This window comes from Abramis brama (assembly GCF_963993115.1).
Source record: "Abramis brama genome assembly, chromosome: 22".
Taxonomy (NCBI): domain Eukaryota; kingdom Metazoa; phylum Chordata; class Actinopteri; order Cypriniformes; family Leuciscidae; genus Abramis; species Abramis brama.
In genome coordinates this window covers 3,867,073-3,887,197 of record NC_139984.1, presented here as the reverse complement: position 1 = coordinate 3,887,197, position 20,125 = coordinate 3,867,073, and the positions used below count along the sequence as shown (strand labels likewise).

The window sequence follows — 20,125 nt, the reverse complement described above, 5'->3', positions numbered from 1 at the left end:
TGATCATTAATACGATAAACATAAAATATTTCTCTGGAATAGATACTTCAGTATGATGACTGCTGAACAGTATTGACCACTTTCTATACATGCATACAATTTAACCTACATGACCGGTGCTAGTTTCATGTCTTATATAATAATATTCTTATATAATAAAATCATTTAATAATTTAAATAACTAAACAACAATATTTTGTGTCCAGTTATTTGGTAATCTACCACGTATTCAGCATATGAATGTCCATTCAGCTTGTCATGAATGTCAAACTGGGTTTATTTTGTAGTAATGAAAGTTTGATTAGTTTGTTCTTGATGACACTGGGTGGTCATTACTGGAACTTCCACAAATGATCCATCAGAATCAGAATAATCAGAATATAAAGGAAATAGTTGACAAACTTTTTTTCTTCAGTTCACAACTCGCTTTTATTAATGAAAAATTATAATCTCTTAGAAAACATTTCAATAATGCGAAATATATTTTTAAAACAACCTATTTCACACTCATCAAACTTTTATAAAAAAAAAAAAAAAATGTGTAGCTTCGTAGTGTTATGATACAGTAATAAAATCAGGAGATGACTTGGATGCTGAGATGAGAAGGTAGTGAACAGTACTTGCCATTAGAAACCCGTAGCAGCTTAGTAGTGTCATAACATTCGCTTTCATGTGTTTTGCATGTTTGTTACTTCATTTAACAAATCGTCAAATATGTTTAATAATGCAGTCACACTTTCCTCATATAAGTTAACAAAACTCGGTATAAAGGCTTAAAACAAATAATAGGAGACAACATGCCCTGTTGAGGGAACACAAATATTGCAAGTTTGTACAACCTCAGGCCTTGTGGTTTCTCTGTAGAGGAAGGATTACTGACCGTCACCCCTTGCGGGGTCCGTTTTGCTCATGCAGTCTTTAAGACCGTCCTTCAGTTGGACCAGCTGCTCAGAATGGCTTTCTAGTGTCCCGCTGACCTGCTCCAGGAAGCTGTCCGAATGTCTTTCCAGCTCACTGCGGATTCTCTCAAGGTCATCAGCCAACTCACTTAGGCTGCCACACTGTCCTTCAACCTGGGTGATTCGGCTGTCCACCCCCATCACCTCCCGTTGCATTCCCAGCGTTGTGGAGCGACAACCCTGCAGTTCCCCGGCTAACCTCCGTCGCAAGCTCTGGAGTTCCCCCTTCAACTGGATCAGCCTCCGCTCCCCGGACCCAAGCATGGACGCCTGCCGCTCCACCAGATCCGAGATGCCCTGCACCTGAGTGACCAAACGGCTTTCCCGTTCCTCCCATGTGGAGTTCACCTTGCCGACTTCTCGAGCAAACAGGCTGACTGAATCCCGTAGACCCTTCAAGGTACGATTGACGGAGTTGACATTGATCTTCAGGAGAGTGATTTCCCCTTGAATAGAGCCCTCTTTGTCCTCCTGGGACAGCTGTGTTAGGAGACCCAGTAAGGTGCTGTTGAGATGGTCCAGTTTGCTTGAATGCACGTCCAGGCGGTCCATTATCTTGTTTTCTGTTTCCTTACAGTCTTCTACCTCCGTCTGGATGAGGGCCGTGTCCGGGCTGGAGGCAGGGGAGCACGCAGAGGTGCAGAGGAGCTCGAGGACGGACATCTGCTTCTGCATCCCATCCAGGTCGGCCTCCAGCCTCCTCCGGACACTGTCGATCTCCGTCTCCAGTGCTGGCACCACTTGCCCCTCTAGCAGCGCCGGTGCTGTGGCGTTGCTCAACTCCTCCACCGCTACGAACAGACGCCGCTCCAATGTCTTCAGCTTATCGTCTAACAAAGTCTTAAACCCATCCAGGGAGCTGAACCCATCTTGGTGTCCATGTTCAGAGGCATTAATCCTGCCCTCCAGGTCCACCATCCGGCTCTCCAGTAGGGTTTCGATGTGGAGTGTCTGGTCAGTCATGTCCACGTGTAGCTGCCTCTGGGACTCGGTCAGGCCCGTAACCGAGTCCTCCAGCTGGAACATCCTCTGGGTCAGGCTGTTCACCTCGCCGCAGCAGCTCTCGGTCACCGTTAGACCCAGGATCTGTGCCTGCAGCTCACCCAGCTCTTTCCTCAAGCCCGTCTCTCGGCCATCCAGGGAGACTTGGATCTGTTCTTGACCTGTTAAGTGCTCGTCATGACACTGCTGCTTAACCTAAGGACAGGACACAGGAAAACATACTTTTAAACAGAATACATTTTGTGTCATAGATGATTATGCTCTGCCTCAAAAACTTGTATTATATTCAGTTTAATTTGAATGCTGAATAAGTTCTTTATACTTGTACCACCGGTTTCACAGACAAGGCTTAAGACTAGTCCAAGACTAAAATGCACGTTTGATCTGTTTTAACTGAAAGAAACTTGCACTGGCATATCTTAAAATATATCAGTGCCATTTTTTTTGTCTCAAGATGCATACCAGTTGTTGTTTTTCTAAGACACATTTATAAAAGCTACTTAAATGCACTAAAATCCTGAATTAATCTAAGCCCTGTCTGTGAAACCAGGCCTTAGATTAATGAATCCTAGTCTGTACTTATATATTAATACCAAAGATATATATACTGGGCTCGATACTGCGCTTGTGTTACTCGTACTTGTACTCATTAAAATGCTCCGATACCAACAACCACACAGCGTGTACAGTACAGTGCTTGTGACAAAGAAACACTGACAACGGAGCAAACAGAGAGCAGAATGGATAAATCTGAGAAGGCTATATGAAGTAAATGTATCGAATTAATAGAATGTTAAACAACTTAAAAATTTACGCATATATATCTGGTGTGGCAAGCTAATAAACGAAGCGCGGAGTGGACTGAGCTTGTCGAGCACATCCCTTTTTCATAGACATCACTGGAAAGTATGTAGTTCTGTCGGATTTGTCAATAGCAAATAAAGTAAAACAATGCACATATTACTAACGTTAACTGACGAGAGAGAGAGAGAGAGAGAGAGAGAGAGAGAGAGAGAGAGAGAGAGAGAGAGAGAGAGCACGCACACTTCTCTTGATTGCTGATCGCTCACTCAGCACACGTGTCATTTAGATTAAAACTAACTTGTATATATATATATGTATGTAAAACTTAAACTGTTTGATGATTAATGTACAATGGGTGGTTCCCTACATTATTACAGGACAAGAAGTTTACAGTGCGCAAACATACAATGCACTCAGCCAGAAAGTCAAGTGCTTAAGGCTGATTTATACTTCAGACCTACGCCGTCGGCTATGGGCTGTTTTTGTTTATACTTCTGCATCATTGTCTGCGTTGACGTGCAATTACACATGCTGACCACTAGTAGTCAGTGTCCACAGGCATGTTGATGGTGTAACACACGGTCTCAAGGCAAAAGCCGAAGAAGAATAAGCTTGTTGTGTACGTTGTCGTAGAAGCAGCAGAAGTGATGGCAGCAAATGAACACTTGGACTCAACTTGGTCCATCTTTGTTTTCTCTGTAGTTATGTCGCAAGCAGAAGTGCTTATGAGGCGTATGATGCGACGCTATCGCTGATTTTTTTTTTTTACCTGAGGGAGGGGTTCTAGCAGACCAATCACAGCGCTCGCGGCCTGTGTAGAACTGACGCGTTGTTAAATGTTTGGAGAGGTTGCACAACAGGGTACGCCATAGGCTATGCGTGCTACACACAGCCTACGACATGGCTACCCCGTAGGTTTGACACAGAAGTATAAATCAGCCTTTCTTGCATTGAATTCTCTTACGCTTGAACTGACGAATTCACACAAAATTAAGTAAAAATGCCAGTCTTGGCGAGTGTCCTAGTAAACATAGCTGGTAATGTCTTAAAGTCCCCCTGTAGTCAGTAATTTTAGCCCTTAAAACTCATTTTGATCACCATCAAAATCACACCAAAATGACATATTTAAATGTTTTTTTTTTCTTGAAAATTTTGTATTCATGCCTTAAAATAGCTTGAATGTAACTTGACACCCTTGCCTCATTTAGTATACCTGGTTCTATGAATATGCAAATGAGCCCCGCCTCCACTCACTCACTCAGCTCAAAGATCCACTCGTTGACGATCACACGTTGATCTGATTGGTTACAAGGTTGTTTGTGACGTCAGAAACACCAGCGATTTCAAACCGACTTATGAATTTACACATGGTTTGTCTTAAAACATATTAAAAACACCACATAGACAAATAAACAACATTAAAACATTTATCTCCATCTTCTTGTGCTCGTAACCTTGGTGTGATTTTTTTTTGACGCCCACTTAACACTAGACTCTCATATTAAGAGTATTACTAAATCTGCATTCCATCATCTAAGAAATATTGAAAGAATTAGGCCCTGTCTTACTCTACCTGACGCTGAAAGGCTTATTCATGCATTTGTTACATCCAGGATTGATTATTGTAATGCACTTTTTGTTGTTTACCTGCTAAATCTATAAAACGCCTGCAGTACATTCAGAATTCAGCAGCACGTGTGCTTACATGCACTTCACCACGTCAGCACATTACAGGTGTGCTTTATAGTTTGCATTGGCTACCTGTCCAGTCACGTATTGCTTTTAAAACTCTTACACTAACGTACAAAGCTATGCATGAAATCGCTCCTTCTTATATCTGTGACTTAGTCAGCCTGTATGCGCCTTCTCATTCCCTTCGGTCTACGGATTCTCTTACTCTTCAGCAGCCTCCCTGTAGATTAAAATCTATGGGGGAGAGAGCTTTCTCTGTTGCGGCACCCAGGTTATGGAATGCACTTCCTCTTACTGTTAGAGACGCTCCTACATTAGCCAGTTTCAAGAAGTTGTTAAAAACACATCTTTTTAAAATTGCTTACTTGAACTGTCATGACTAGTATTTTATTGGGTTGCACTGTAATGATTATTTTGTATTACTCCTGTACTTTGTACTTTACTTGTTTTATTGTTTGTAGCGCTTTGGGTTTCAGAAAAGCGCATTATAAATAAAATGTATTATTATTATATTATAAAAGCTTGATTTTCACCACAGGAGGAACTCGTGTAAATGTAACAGCTGAGAGATTAAACACAAGACCCTACGTATTTAAACAGTACTGCATGAGTCATACTGAGAGAGTGTGAGTTTGCTACTGCGTAATAGATGCATGATTCAATGCATGATTGAATATTGCATTGATTTGATCATCTAGTGTCTCTAAAGAGTAGTAATGCCAAAAACAAATGCCATTATGCTCAACGGTCCAACTTATTCTTGGTGAAAAGTTGAGTGATCAACTCACCTGACCAATTCTCTCATCACAGTGATTCTCCAGACCCGTCAGTCTCCTCTCAAGGCCATCGAGGACATCGGCCCTCACTCCGGCCAGTCTGGAGTCCAGGAGCTCCTCTAGACGCCGCTGATCCCCAGGGATGGGTCTCCCAGTGGCAGTGTCTATCAGCCGCTTTAACTGGCCATCGTGTCCCATCACCATTCCACGGATCTCGTCCAGCATCTCGCTCTTGACCTTCAGCTCATCTCTGACCTCCATCACATTTCCCACCAACTCTCCAAAACCAGGGAGGTTCGCCTCGCCGTCTAAACCGTTTGGCGTGCCCTCAGGGATCAGCCCGAAGCCCACAGAGGTGTCCAGCAGCCGGGGGGCGCCACTGAGCAAAGAGCTCAGCATCTTCCTGGTGTCCTCGCGCAGAGAGACGCGCAGACGCTCCTCCATGCCAGACACTAGGCCGTTCAACGTGTCCAGATCTTGAGAGAGTTTACGAAGGTTTTCTTCAATGCGGTCCAAGCGTTCACCGGAGACTCCCGCTTTTGGACCTTGGAAGAAGTGAGAAACTTTTACACCTTTACAATCTACATTTACGAAATTAGAAAAGTGTAGATCAGGGTTTCTGGCGGTTAGTGGAACAACTTTAAGAAATCCATTGGATTACATTAAAAATGCTAAAAAAATATATTATGCTATGCACGAACAGTGCTGTTATAATCAATAAAGTAAACCTAACTCAGAGATTAGGCTCTAAATGAGTTCAGTGATTCAGGTCAATAATGATTGTTAAAACACAACCAACACCATCAGATCACTTTTTCTCTTTGTTCATCTGGATATTAAAACTGAATTACAGCAGCCAAACTAAATCTAAAGTTAAAAATGTAAGGGTCAAGTCCCAACTAAAGCAGACACCGATCACCATAATGGTGACTTAAAATGTGTGATTTTCTCCTTCAGTGATTCTGCTTGTTAACATCAGGTGTCTTCAATAATGCTCAATCATCACTCAATTAATCACTTAATTATCTCATTAACTTTAACACTGCTTCAGTGTTACTTATAACACTCTGGTGTGGATTATATAAACACTGAGCAGTGTTACTTTAACACTGGGGATTTTGCTGTGTACTTGCATGTCATGTGACGATTAACGGACATCAGAGAGCCATTAAAAATGTGAGAGTGTTGTCAAATTATTGAAATATTAACTTCAAATCTACTCCAAATAAATATTTTATGACAAAAAAAAAGGGAAACCCTTGCATAATGTACAGTACCATTGTAAACATTATAACTTTGTAATGATCTATTTATTACCATTATACTTTCCCCAAATATTAATGCAAGTGTCACATTAATAATCAAACTGCTAATGGTGAGATGTGTAACTTGCATTTACCATAGCTTGGTATGAACCCACTAGGGATGGGTTTGTTGTCGGGGTGTCCTCCAGGAAAGGGGGTCTTGGGATGACCCCTGGGGTAACCCTTGACCCCGGGCCGAGGGAACGAGCCCTTGAAGGGTGGCATCATGGCATCCGGGTCAGAGGTCGACCCGTCAAAGCAGTTCTCTCCAGAGAAACCGGGGCAACAACGCCATTCCAGTTCAGTGATGGTTTTATGACCGATTTTGTACTGTGGTTTGAAGAGTGTCCGATACCTGCGGGGAAAAACACACTGAATGTCACAAACAGGATGAGCTTCACACTTCACCATCCCGCGGTTTGCCCTGTGTAAAACGAGATCAGCTTCAGGGCTTTTATTCACTGACATTCAGCCATGACCGTAATGATGCACTGAAAAATATATATATATATATATATATATATATTTTGGACCAAATTAAAACCAACTCGAATTTGTTACTGTCACGTTTTGAGTTTGGTCATGCTTAGAGTTTGCTTTTGATATAATTTTCTGTTCTGTTCATCTCTGTTAGGTTGGTCTTCTTGTTCTGTTTATTAGTCCCGTCATCCTCTGTTCCCCTCCTGTTAGCCTCCGAGGTTACAAATGGTTTGATTAAGTTTCACTTTCTTTGATTGGTTTGCTCTGTCTATTTAAGCCCTGTGTGTCTCTATACGTTCCTGTTCTTGAGTGTTACGTGAAGATTTGAGTTTGTTTCTGAATAAAGACTGCATCTCTGCTGCAACCAAGCTGTGACAGTTACAGCCAAACTGATTGGGAAAAGAAAGGTTTTTTATTAATATTTAATCAGAATTTAATATTTGTTTGAATAAAAGCCATAAATATAATTTTGAGAAAAAACACTCAAGACAAATAGAAAGTAAAAAGATTATATATTATTAAAGACCATACCATACAGTACTTATTGTTCATATAATCAGATATATTTGATGTTACTTAAATGTAGGTCAAAATGTTACTTAATGTCGGTCAAAATCATTATCTCTTGGCTTTTTACAACTTAATTTCACCATAAACAAAAGCTAAATTAATATGAAAGTAACATTTTCACATGGGATAAAACTAAAAACATTTTGTTAGTTAATGTTTAATTTAGTTTACCTACAATAAATAAATACAACTTCAAAAGACCTTAATGTTTATTGTGAATTTCTTTTTAAAATAGGAATCATATTTTCTGTTATGTACTAGCAAACGCAAGAAAGAAAAAATGAATACAACTCAGAAAAATCAGCACTATTTAAAAATACTATTTTTTCCTCTTAACTGTTTCTATGTTGTTTCTGTGGCAAGCTGAACAAAATAGGTTTAAGGTTTAAAAAACATGATTTTTAATTAAACTAATATAAAAAAGCACTTTTCACTTTTTTTCAGTGTATTCCAGTTTAAAAACATGCAACATGACACAGTTTCACTAGACTTTGAACAGTATTCTGAGTGGCCACTAGAGGGCAACTCAAGGACACAATGAAAAGTGCTCGACATCTTCAAACACCACCAAAACATTTAACATTCAAATAAACATGTTTGAGACCATCTTTCTCCTGCTGTTTTGAAAAATAAACATCCATTTGAAACTATATTTTGGTCTAACACTAAAGTCCCTCTACATTTTATTCCATTCAATAGTCTTAGTGCATGACTTACATGAGCACAGGACATTTCTGTCCCCATATGCACTTGGTAGTGTACTCTGGCATGACATATGTGGCCACTCCATCCTGCATCACACAGGTGACGTTCTTCTGGACCACGTAAGCACAGAAGTTCCTGTCGAGAGGAAAGAGACATTCACAATGAAGAAGTCTGAAAAGCAAGGCTTTTTATATTATTAGCAGTGCTAAGCTTCATGATGGAAACTCATTTATTTGTTCAAGTATAAGTAGTTGTGTGCACTGAGTGTGAACATGATGGTTATTACATTTGCATTAATGCATTTGGCAGACACTTTTATCCAAAGCGACTTACATTGCATTTCAAGGTACACATTTTACATTCTTATCAGTTCTTACATTCTTCATTATCATCATACTGAAACATTATCAGTTCTTACATTCTTATCAGTTATTGAAGATCTAGACTAAATGTGAGCATGCATTTACTCATCTCACTTGAACAAAAGAAAAAGACTCAGAATTCCTCAAAATGCAGAAAACAATGAAATGCTGCTTTTCTGCTTTTATCGCTGAAGTAATAATGTTGAACTTTCAACAGTTCTCCTCCAGAATGGTAACAGAAAAAGTAACGCAAAAGTAACGTAAGCCATTACTGTCCATGCGAAGTAACAATTACAAGGCAATTGGTTACTTGTTTAGGCAATATTGTAATGCATTACTTTTAAAGGGAACTTTCCCCAACACTGGTGCTTCTCAATTTTGTTAGGTTATTGGGTATTACATGCATGGATAACAAAATTGCATTTTGTGGAAACTGTAAATACTGCATACTGCAAAAATATAATTAATATACTGATCAGGTCAATACATTTTAAATATTAGACAATTCTGAGATTTATATTGTATATCATTAAATGTCATCATGTAAATTATTTATATTCCATCAGTCTGATTTTATAGTGCTTGCTCTCAGCTTACTAAAACATTGTATGAATAGTATAGAAATATGCTATTCTGTCAAACCCAAAGTCATGTTTACTAACCCCATCAGGAACCACATTATACAGTAATAACACAGTTCAACAGCTGATGAAATCTGATTTATGACTGTCTAGTGCTATCATCAGCTATAAACAAACAGTTTTGTTGAAGTGATACACAAGGCACACAAGGAAACCCACATTTGGCCATTCATTTGCACGGCCTACATGTCTTCACACACATATTGCTCACAGAAACGAGAGTGTCTGACTGGAGAGCAGTCATGCATTGCTGTACTAGAGCTGGCGTCTTCCAGTGAGCCTGGAGCAAACCTCCGAGTCCTGCTGTTCAACAGCGGTTCTGCTTGAGAGATCTGGACTGGGATAGAGCTTCAGTCATTCACAGTGTGTAAGAGAGTTCAGGTGTAGAGAGATCCCTGACATTAATGACCATAATTACAAATGTGGCCAGTCAACTGATCTGAGAACTTGGTAGAAGTCTGGTGTGTCTTCACGTTTCTGTCTTAAAACAGCTTGGAGATTATTAAACAATAGTGTGTAAATACATAAAACATGGAAACCCATCACTGCATTGCACAACTGCATTTAACTGAAAACAGCATTTTTTTAGGTAATATGACCTGAATTGTTCATGTTAATAATTGACCGTTCACAGAGCCCGTCTACGGAGAGCCTGCCCACTCCCTATTAAGTCCCATTGTACCGAATTTTGGTTGTAGTTTCACCAGAGTTCCACTGATTGCCCATGAGTGCAGAATGAATGGGAGTCTATGGGGCTAGACGGCTAAATTTGTCTCTTTCACCCGATTGCCGTTGAGAAATCTCAGATTTGATTGTAGGTTTTGCAAGTTCAACATGGGTTATAGGTCGAAAGTTGAATGAACGAGTACTTATGTCCTTTAGATTTCTTACAGGTTGAGTTGTTGTTGCCCATAACACGCTAGCATTCTGCTAATGAACGCTGATTGGTCAGTGAAGGACTGATTACGACCAGAGATACCGCTTGATGGCATCGTGTGTATTTTCGGCGTGGTCTTTTAAAACAACAAAACAAAAACTCTTCTAGCACGTGTGTTTACCTGTGTCAGCTGTGTTGTCGATGCCTCGAGAGAAAAGAAAGCACCAAAGTGACTGAAGGATAAGCTGGTCGTACGATGTGTATGACGTCATTGACATTTTAAAAGACTTTTTAAGCAAATAAGTGACTCTAAAAAATCGAACACCCAGCAGTGTGTAATTTCTTAGCATCTCCTTTCGAATACAACATTCAAATTACTAGACAAAAAATTATATCCTGAGAAAAGTGGATTTTGAGGGGTATAGCGCCATAGACCTCCATTCATTCTGCACTCGTCCTGTGAGCGCCCTCATGTGGAGCCAGAGTGGAACTGCAACCAGTTCAGAAGCCGGAAGTTTACTGAGAGTGGAACTTCTCCCCTTATTAGACATTCTCTGCCGTTCGCAAAGACCCGCCCCCTTTAGTTACTGTTGCTATGTCCGACAAGCCACGCCGCTCTCACGCCACACATGTTCTCACGCAGTGAAAAACACATCGCGGAGCAGAGAGGACACTGACAACGCGCCGACAGACAGGACAGACCAGGTTACTTTTGATATGAAACAAAGGCTCAACTTTCAAATTTGGTCATTTTTTAAAGAAATTTAAACAATAAATACCATTTTGTGGCTCTTTAATGTGTCTGACAGATCGCTGTAGAGCCTCAGTTAAAGCTTCTCGTGAACCGATCATCTCTTCCTTAGTTCATTTATAGCATCAAATAAACATGAATGAACATAAGAAGGAATGTTGTTTTAACCGCGGAAAGACGTCAGTACACTCCGTTTTTCAAGGTTAAATCCTCCAACGTTAATCTACTAACTCTCCTGGCCGATTTGTCGGACAAAAATGGCGGATTATGATTGGTCAGATCGCTTCCTGCGAAGGGTCAATTGTATAATTTATGTAACAGCCACTTCTGCTAAACCCTTTAATCTGTAACATTTACTTAATTTTCTGGATTCATCATCAACATATTCAAGTCTAATTTTATAAGTGACTAAAATGACTAAGTCATATTAAAGTAATTTGGCCTTAATAAGATGCAGCATTTTGACTAAGCGAGCCAGACATGAAAAGTTGTAGAAAAAAGAAATCTAATGCAAGAAATTACTCACTATTCCAAAAATGCGTGTCTGAAGTTGTGTTGTGTGAGTTATAGTGAGAGCATTTCTCACTTACAGCAACAACTGGAATGACCCCTGTGACTTGTCTCTTTCATTTAGGAGGCATTAAACAGATCTGTGCAAACACATGCAAATGAAGGGAATGGGAATAACTGCATCAACATTTTCTGACTGTGGGTAACGAAAAACAGACTTCAGTATTCAGCATTTGCTTCTCAGGTGAGCGCACACTTAGAAGAAAAAGAACAACCTCTGTAGTCAAGCAAAATGAGTCCAGGTGTTCAAATGCTCAACTCAGTCCAACCATATCTACATGAGTTGATTCAATCAATATCAAATTATGTCGACAGGAAGAACAGGAGAGACATGACACAGATGCATGTAAGTTGCAAGCATTGCTTAAGTTTCTGTCAGCTGAAGAAAAAAACAATGTTTAACAACAAAAAAGGCTTTTTACATTATTTACATTATCGTATTCCATGCATTTGCATTTGTAATATGGAGCAAAGTATCTTGTGAAGCTGCTTGAATTACAGTACTGTGACTTGTGAAAGGACAAATAAACACATTGTCAGACATGTAAAGTGATCTAAGAGCCTCCTGTGATGTATTAAACAGAGCCTATGATCTGTGTGTCGCATATGAAAGATGAATATTAGCTCTACGGGCTGATCTCCCAAACCACAAAGACCACACAGCACGAGGAAAACGTGAGAGTTTATCTGTCAGAGGAATGGAGTAAAGAGGCTATCGGAGAGATGTCTCAGCCGGTGTGTCTTCTGTGTGTGCTGGATTCATCTCAGGGTAAAATGCAGTGATGAATCGGTGACAGTGTGAAGGGGCCTAGTACATACACCTGAGGTACACCACATGAAGAAAGAGGTGCAAAACTTGTTTTAGCCTCAGAAAGACGATATTTTTTGACCTTCTGCTGCAAATAGCAAAGAAAGCTGGAGAGCACACCAAACTGACTGACTTCAATACAACATTGACCCAACAATCAGTTTCCAATAAAGCTCAGGATGGACACGTTCGACTCCTTGCTGATAGGTGAATTTTGCTTCCATGAGAAATCATGATTTAGGGTTATTAAACACGTTATGTTGCTGTTAACTACAGATCCACTGCCAACATTTTTTTCAGTGTACTATTGGAAGTCTATAAATGTTTATGCAATTTCTTCTGAATAATCATTCACGCAGCCCAATGTGTTGTTTTTAACCCACCAGCCTATTCTTTATTATTTATTTGATTTCATATTTCCCACCCATAAACAGCACCGAATACTAAATAATAATAAAAAAGGACTATTGGTAACTGTACATGCCAGTCATTTGTCTCTTTCTGTCTAAAGGGGAAGTTCTTGGCCTGACATTATGGACCAGACTTCATGCAGCTGGCTACATGTGACTAGTGCAAAAACAGCAGAGCCACACAAATTATTTTAGACCATCATCTAGCTCAGGAGTTAGCTGTGGATTTTCATAATCTAAATATAAATGGCCAGCATTGTTTAAAATGACCCCTAGTCACCCTTGAGTAATACACAGGCATGTCAAAAGCTTTTAATGGCACTTAAAGCTTAGTTGTGAGATGGAGTTGTGCCAGAATTTTCCTCTCGTTCTCCATATAAATATCTCCCTCCATTTTTTCATTGTTCTCTCTATCTTATCCACTCTCTCACTCACACTAATGGAAGCAGTCTTTCATCGGTCGCTGGGTTCAGTCATTGGTCATGCCTTAAAGAGTCGCTGTGGAAGGGATGGGGCCACTGACAGTATTAATATGGAGATACGGTGCATGCAAGCTTTTTAGGATCCATTAACTCAAGAAAAGAGTTGCTGCGACACGCTGAACAATGGGATACATTTAGTATGGAGATTCTGTATCCAGCCTCCAGAATAGCTTGAGTTCTGAGAAGTAATAAAAATGGCCCTTTAGTCCTGCTAATTTGACCTGCTCTCATGCACAGCATTCAAAGACACATGCAGAAATAGATGTCAAACTAAGCTGAGTTATTTTCAACTTAATCACTATGGACCGCATCTGGGGCAAGGTGTCAATTACCATGCATAACTGAACAAGAAACATGTTCAGTTGTATTCATTTATGTATGTGAACACCTTTGTCTATGGCACTTCTATGTCAAAATCTGTCCTTTCAAAACATTTATTTTTGGGATGTCCACTTCAGTGTTAAGCTTCCTTTATAATGATATTACTATAACATGTTTCTCATTCAATTAAACAGTTTTTATATGTGTACACGCTGCCTATGTAGTGTTCAAGATCACTTATGAGGCTTTATTTCAAGTTTGAATGTTGTCTTGAATCTCACATTTTGTTTTGAAATGGAACGACAGTCCCTGACTTCTCTAGAAGTGCCTTTATATACAGATACTGTTCTTCATGTGTGTTCCTCAGGAGGTAACAAACCTTTACCGAAGGGGGCGATATAGTTACACTCAAATGCCTCTGCCATTAAACCATATGTTTATTAGCTATAGCTAGCTAGCTAGAAATGTGTCAAGGACTTTTTTACTATGCCTAAAAAATATATCAAAAGATATCTGTAACGTGTATGCTCTGTTTTATTCTAGTTTCATTGTGTTTTGGTTCTGTTTTCTGTGTTTCCTGTTTGCCTGTGTTCCTGTCATTGTAGTTTACCTGTGCCACTTTGTTCCATTAGTTATTGATTACATGCACCTGTAGTTCATTTAGCTTCCTCATTACCTCTCCGTGTGTATTTAAGCTCTTATGCCGTGCACATTAGCTGCGTTTCCACTGTCGGGCCAGTGCGAGCCGGGGCTTTAAACGGGCCGTGTGGGGCTAAAAGCCTCGGACCTGGAGCACCGAACCCAAAACACACTGCGTTTCCACTGTCTGGCCAGAAGCTCTACAGCGCTTCACTAAAACACGCCCGTAACACGCCTCTCTGGAACGACGTCACACTAACCCATCATTTCACCAACAAATGGAAGTCAAAAAATAATAATAATTGAAGTTTTATCAGAAAACGAATCAGAAAGAAATCACTGGAAACTAGCGTGATCGCAAAACAATTTTTGTTGTTTACTTGAATATTTAAAGCCCAATAATCAATGTTTTACCACCGGTTTATAATAAAAAGTGATACATTGATCATAATGAATTAACTGAATCATTTCTACAAATATGCCACCAAAAATACGACCTGAGGAGCTTTAGCACTCTCTCCCATTAGGCTAGTTATATTTTCAGTCAGAGAAACAGAGGAAGCTCCCGAAAAAAAAGTTGTTTTATTTTATGACAGTCCGGTATAAAGAGACGAGACGTACTGACAGATACATTAAAAACATGATTGTGATAGCCTTTATGATTTGTCTGATTTATTCAAACGTTCATATTTACCATGTTTACTATGGTAATGGTTAGCGGCACAAGCGTGCATAGTCTTTTGCATTGCGTATAAATATTTCTACCTTATACGGTGATCAGAATCCACATCGGATCACAAACAGAAGGCATTCAAACATTAAAGTGAGTTTTGAGGTAAATGATGTTAAAAGTCTTTAATGCTGATGTTAGTTGACAGAATCATCCGCCGCTGTCGTCTCCAGACTCAGGTAAACTCCGCCTCTGTTTATGACCACTCCTCTAGCCCGAGCCGGCCCGCTTTGGACCAAGGTATTCGGCGGGCCAGAAAACCATGGCCGTTGGCCCCGAGGAAGCCCTGACGAGATCAAGCCCCGGAAGTGACAGTGGAAACGTGACTGGCACGCACTAGCATCCCGCGACTGGCCCGACAGTGGAAACGCTGCTATTGTAAGAATATGGCCTGTCCCAGATGAAAGATGACTAATCGTGGTGATTTCTGTGGTCGTGGCTCCTAATCGCTGGGTCTACGTCTTACAGTGAGAGAGGTTCAAATACGTCCGTTGTCACCGTCTTGCAACCAAAGATAGCCTGCGATAATTTTCTGACAGTGTCAGAAATTTAGCATGATCATCTCAGGCATTAATCCGGATAGATTTGAAAATGGAGTTTTCGTTTCAAAACGCTCTCCGTCCCCACTAGCGTTTCCAGGCGTTTTCTAAATGTTTCTCATCCACACTGAAACGTTGGAAAACGCTAAATTCACCTTACAGCGCAACCCTCATACCCTCATCAAATCTCACTGAGATGATACAGACAGAACAAGACATAATCAAGTTATCACGCAATTCTTCTGACAAGATCATTTTATTTAGCAAAATATCTCAGCATTCACTGATGCGTCCAGGTTGCATTTTGCAGGATTGTGATATGAAAGAGTGTGCAAAGTAACATATTTTAGCAACTGTGTGGAAGTGAATAGCACATAACAGGCACAATACCGGAATAAACATGAATTTCTATTGGTACAATATGTGTCACATGACTAAACATACGTCATAGTTTTCAAATACCTCTGTTTTCACAGTTCACACTGCAACGTGAAAACAGCATTTTCAAATGTATCCACTTTGGAGACCGTTTTCAAAAAGCTTAATTTCCGTTACTAAAAACGCAGTGTCAGTGTGGACGGAAGACCAAAAAGGAGAGAAAAAGATGCGTTTTCAAACAAAAACGTATTAGTGTGGACAAGGCCAAATTGCTAAATTGGCATGCCAAGTTGGCCTCTTTTCCCTAGCCATGACCACGTCCATATTCTTTTACACAAGGGTTGTCAAAGCAAAGAACATTTCCCTTTTTTGTCCAATACTGTATGGAATATCTTCACTGGGCTCATCACAATGCATTCTGGGATTGCCTTGTCTGTGAAGAATGCATGAGATGCTGCCTTAGACAGTGGACAAAAGAAGCTATCTTAGAAGGCAGTATCATTATCATCGTGCTGTCATTAATCGACAGCTTTTGAATCGGGAGCATGCCAAGGAAGCCTTAACATGCTGTCTACATGGGCATCTCTCTGGAAACAGTTAGACAGGAGATATACAGGCTGTTGTGATTTACCTGAGGGACCAAGATGAACATGTTCAGATACACAAATGGTTTGTATGGTATTAGATAGTGCTCAGAACATGGGTCATTGAGGACAGATGCAACATCACTGCCAACATTTGCGATCTGCATTTGATACCATTGGCATTTCAGAATTCCTAGATGCCAACAGGTCTTTGATGGGAATTTTCTCAACATGCCAACTGCTTATCTTTCGGTCGGATTCAGATTGCTCCAGAGCTGCTTTTGGAACAAAACGTCATTGATTTTAGGACATTTATTATAACTTCAGACCAGTGCTTAATTTGAGCCGGATCCTGTGCATCACATGGTGACAGTGTGTGTGTTGCAATATGTTTTGCTATTGGCCCTCAACATATATATTTTAACCAATAAGCTTTCTTAAGTTTAAAATCATTCTTGTTGGTTGGTGCTTACTGATTATTTTTTGAGTGCAGTAAGCATCGGAAAGTTTGGAGTGTGTATATATCTGACAAATGATTATATTAAAAAAAGTTAATATCGCCAAAATGTTACAAAGATAGTCAAGCATATTTCAGTTTTTCAAAGTAGCTATATATGTGACAGAATAATACACTAGGCAGTAATTAGCGCCGTACAGAAACTTACTCTTAAAAATATTGTTGTGCTATCACTTTTTAGTGACGTCATTGAATGTTCTGGGAAAACTGAAGTCGTATGGTCAGTATCAGTCACAGCGCTGTTTTTGATCGTGCAACTATTAATTTACAAATTAAGTATTGCAACAGTATACTGTAAACATCAAGACCTGGTTTCACAAACAGGGTTTAGATTAAGTCAGGATTAGGTCTTAGTTCAATTAGGACATTTAAGTAGCTTTTATATACATTCCTTGGAAGAAAACATGGTGTGCATCTTGACACCAAACAATGGCACTGATATATTTCAAGGTACGTCAGTGCAAGATGCGTTCAGTTAAAACAGCTCAGGCATGCGTTTTAATCGTTTAGGCGTAAACCTAGTCTGTGAAACCAGAGGTATGTGTGCTATTTCTTTAGGGATCCTTCCAAATATCTGGTGACACAAAACAATTTCAGAAGCTATGATTGAAACATTGAGGAAACCTTGACATTGTCATTAATGTTGGCAGATGCTGATGAGATATATATATATATATATATATATATATATATATATATATATATATATATATATATATATATTCATCCATTATCGAGATATAAAATTTGAGTAATTGACAAAAATTTGGTCAAACTATATATTAGGTGGCCTTAACTATAGTACTTAACCATTTGATACAATTAACTCATGCGCATATTGTACATGTTAGTGCATTGCAATACATTTAAAGGACTTTAATTACATTTAATTACACCGTAAACTTTACTTCTAACTGTAACGACCCTCACACTAAAAACGAATCATACATTTACTCCTAAACCTAACCAAACCTCAAACTCATTGGCAATAATGTGGGAATTTTCCAGAACAATGCAAAGTTATGTATGTATCCATCGTCTTGTATGTATTTATTGTTAGTACACAGTGAGGCCACACTACATTAGGCCACCTATTATAAAGTGTGACCACTTTTTGTTGTTGATGATGTTGTTAAAATTGATACGATCATAAAAAGCAAATGTTCATTTTAAGTCCTGTGATGATTGTCATTTTAGAAAAGTTTGCATCCTATTTTAATCACTTTTTTTCAGTTCACTAGTAGTCCTGAGGTGAGATAAATTAATTTCTCTAACTACATACATTACATGTAGTCTCTCAATGAATTTGAGCTCCTAAAACTACATGTGCAATTAAAAGAATCAGAAAAATGTTGCAGATGAAGCATATGAAACTGCAGGACGCTGCTGTCACTGCTTGACATTTCATTACTTGTGCACACACACATCCATACACACTCACAGCCTATGGTCTAATGCTTGATACATTGGGCTTCTGTTCTGTTCTGTACACACACACACACTCATACACAAACATCTAACTTTACTGTTTACTTACTTATGGTGACCCATTGGTTTTCCAGGGTTGTGTTGTGGGACGCTCCCAGACTTGTGTAGATTGTATCTGTATGGACTTCCATAGAGATTTCCTTTGGCATCCACTGAAGTCAGTAGCAACGTGACCAACAGAAGACCCCCATACGTGAATATCCCCCTCATCTTCAAGCAGCAGAGCAGAGGCTGACAAACACACTTGCAGAAAAAGCCATAAAGTGGAGGAAGACGGAGAAAGTGTGTCGAAAGCAGAAGCTGGGGAGGGCTGCAGAGTCCGGAGGTTGTGAAGTGTTGCTTGTTTTCCTTGCTGAGTCCCACAAGGTTTCTCTGGAGCACTGACTTCAGTTACTGGCGGGCAAGCAGTGCTGCAATTGAAACATCTGCTGTTCTGGCACCATCCTGCCCACTGCACCGCTCACACACACCAGAGAGAGAGAGAGAGAGAGAGAGAGAGGAGAGCAGTAGCAGAATCCTAAAGCAGGAGTCGCTGCGAGCGCTCGGATGCCTCAGCCAACAGTGGGCCGGTGAGCTCGACCCTGCAGCTGCAGCTCTGACGGGGCATTTGCATATCCCTCCCCAAACTCCTGCCTGAAATGAGACCCAGCAGGCGACAGCAGGGGTGAACCCGTTCACTTTATGTTTCTCTCAAAACAGAAACCCACCGGATCGCTCAAAAACAAGAGCCATTCTCACTGCTCGTTTATGTCAGTGCAGCTTTAATCTGTGGCTCAAGTGTAAAAGCACACTGGGATTAGGATTTTTTGGGGGGTTTCTCTGTGTCAAATCTACACCCCCCTTCATTGACCTCAGCCCATAACCTTCTCAGGTGCCTGCAGCTATAAATCTCCAAACATTTCTTTTGCTTTGTGCTTTTCCTCAATTTCTGCAGAAAAATATCTCCAAAAGTGTTTTTTGCTAATTTCAGCAGGACACAGTTATCATTTCACGTCCTGCACCACACTGTTTAAATAAGAAATGCATTTGTGCGCCCATGGGCTGCTGGTCTGAGAACGAGGTGTGTGTTCAGGCGCATTGTTGACGCGTTGCTATTTTGAGGAACTGAAATAGACTGAGCCATTGACCAACTGAAACCTGGTCTAAAGTCAATGGCACATTATTTTTTATTGTTATTTAAAGAGTGTGTTAGTAATGTGCGCCTATAGGCGGGTCCACAACACGCTTTGTCCCGTAGATGGTCTGCTTGCTTTAAACTCGAGCACGAGCAGATCCGTTTCCTCGCTAGAGAAGCGTTCAGTTTTTCCGCTTGCAAATTCCTCCGTGTAAATAGCGAATCTGCCTCTGATTGGTTACGCCCAAAAACACACCCATTCCTCGTAAAGAGAATAGAGACAACACTTTTAGACCATGCGCCGGGAGCGCCGACCATTTTTCCCGTCATTAAACTAGCGAAAGTGGATTTCATCATAAACATGCAGTGTATGCATCAGTTATAAATCATACACCATTAGACCAGGATCAGTTATTAAGAGAGGAAATAGAGATTATTTGATATCTTGTTGTTTTAAAACAGCAAAAAGACCAAACTAAAAAGCCAGAACTGGTTTGGTGAGTATAACTGTGTGATAGTTTCATGAGGACAGGATTTGGACCTGATCTCCTCCGATCAGTCAGTGACCAATCGACTGCTGATGCAGTTTTAGGTCATTGTGGGGCATGACAGATAATTTAAG

At 40.1% G+C, this 20,125-nt stretch overlaps 1 protein-coding gene across 1 annotated transcript; it reads right to left on the bottom strand.

The window, feature by feature from the left end:
• Nucleotides 1-412: 412 nt before the first annotated feature.
• Nucleotides 413-19,170, bottom strand: emilin3b (elastin microfibril interfacer 3b). Its single transcript, XM_084099429.1, has 5 exons — nucleotides 18,439-19,170; nucleotides 8,305-8,427; nucleotides 6,633-6,892; nucleotides 5,246-5,778; nucleotides 413-2,156 (listed from the first exon to the last, which is right to left on the bottom strand). The coding sequence occupies exons 1-5, from the start codon at nucleotides 18,597-18,599 to the stop codon at nucleotides 873-875; spliced, it is 2,361 nt and encodes a 786-aa protein (XP_083955555.1). The 5' UTR covers nucleotides 18,600-19,170; the 3' UTR covers nucleotides 413-872.
• Between the last annotated feature and the right edge of the window lie 955 nt (nucleotides 19,171-20,125).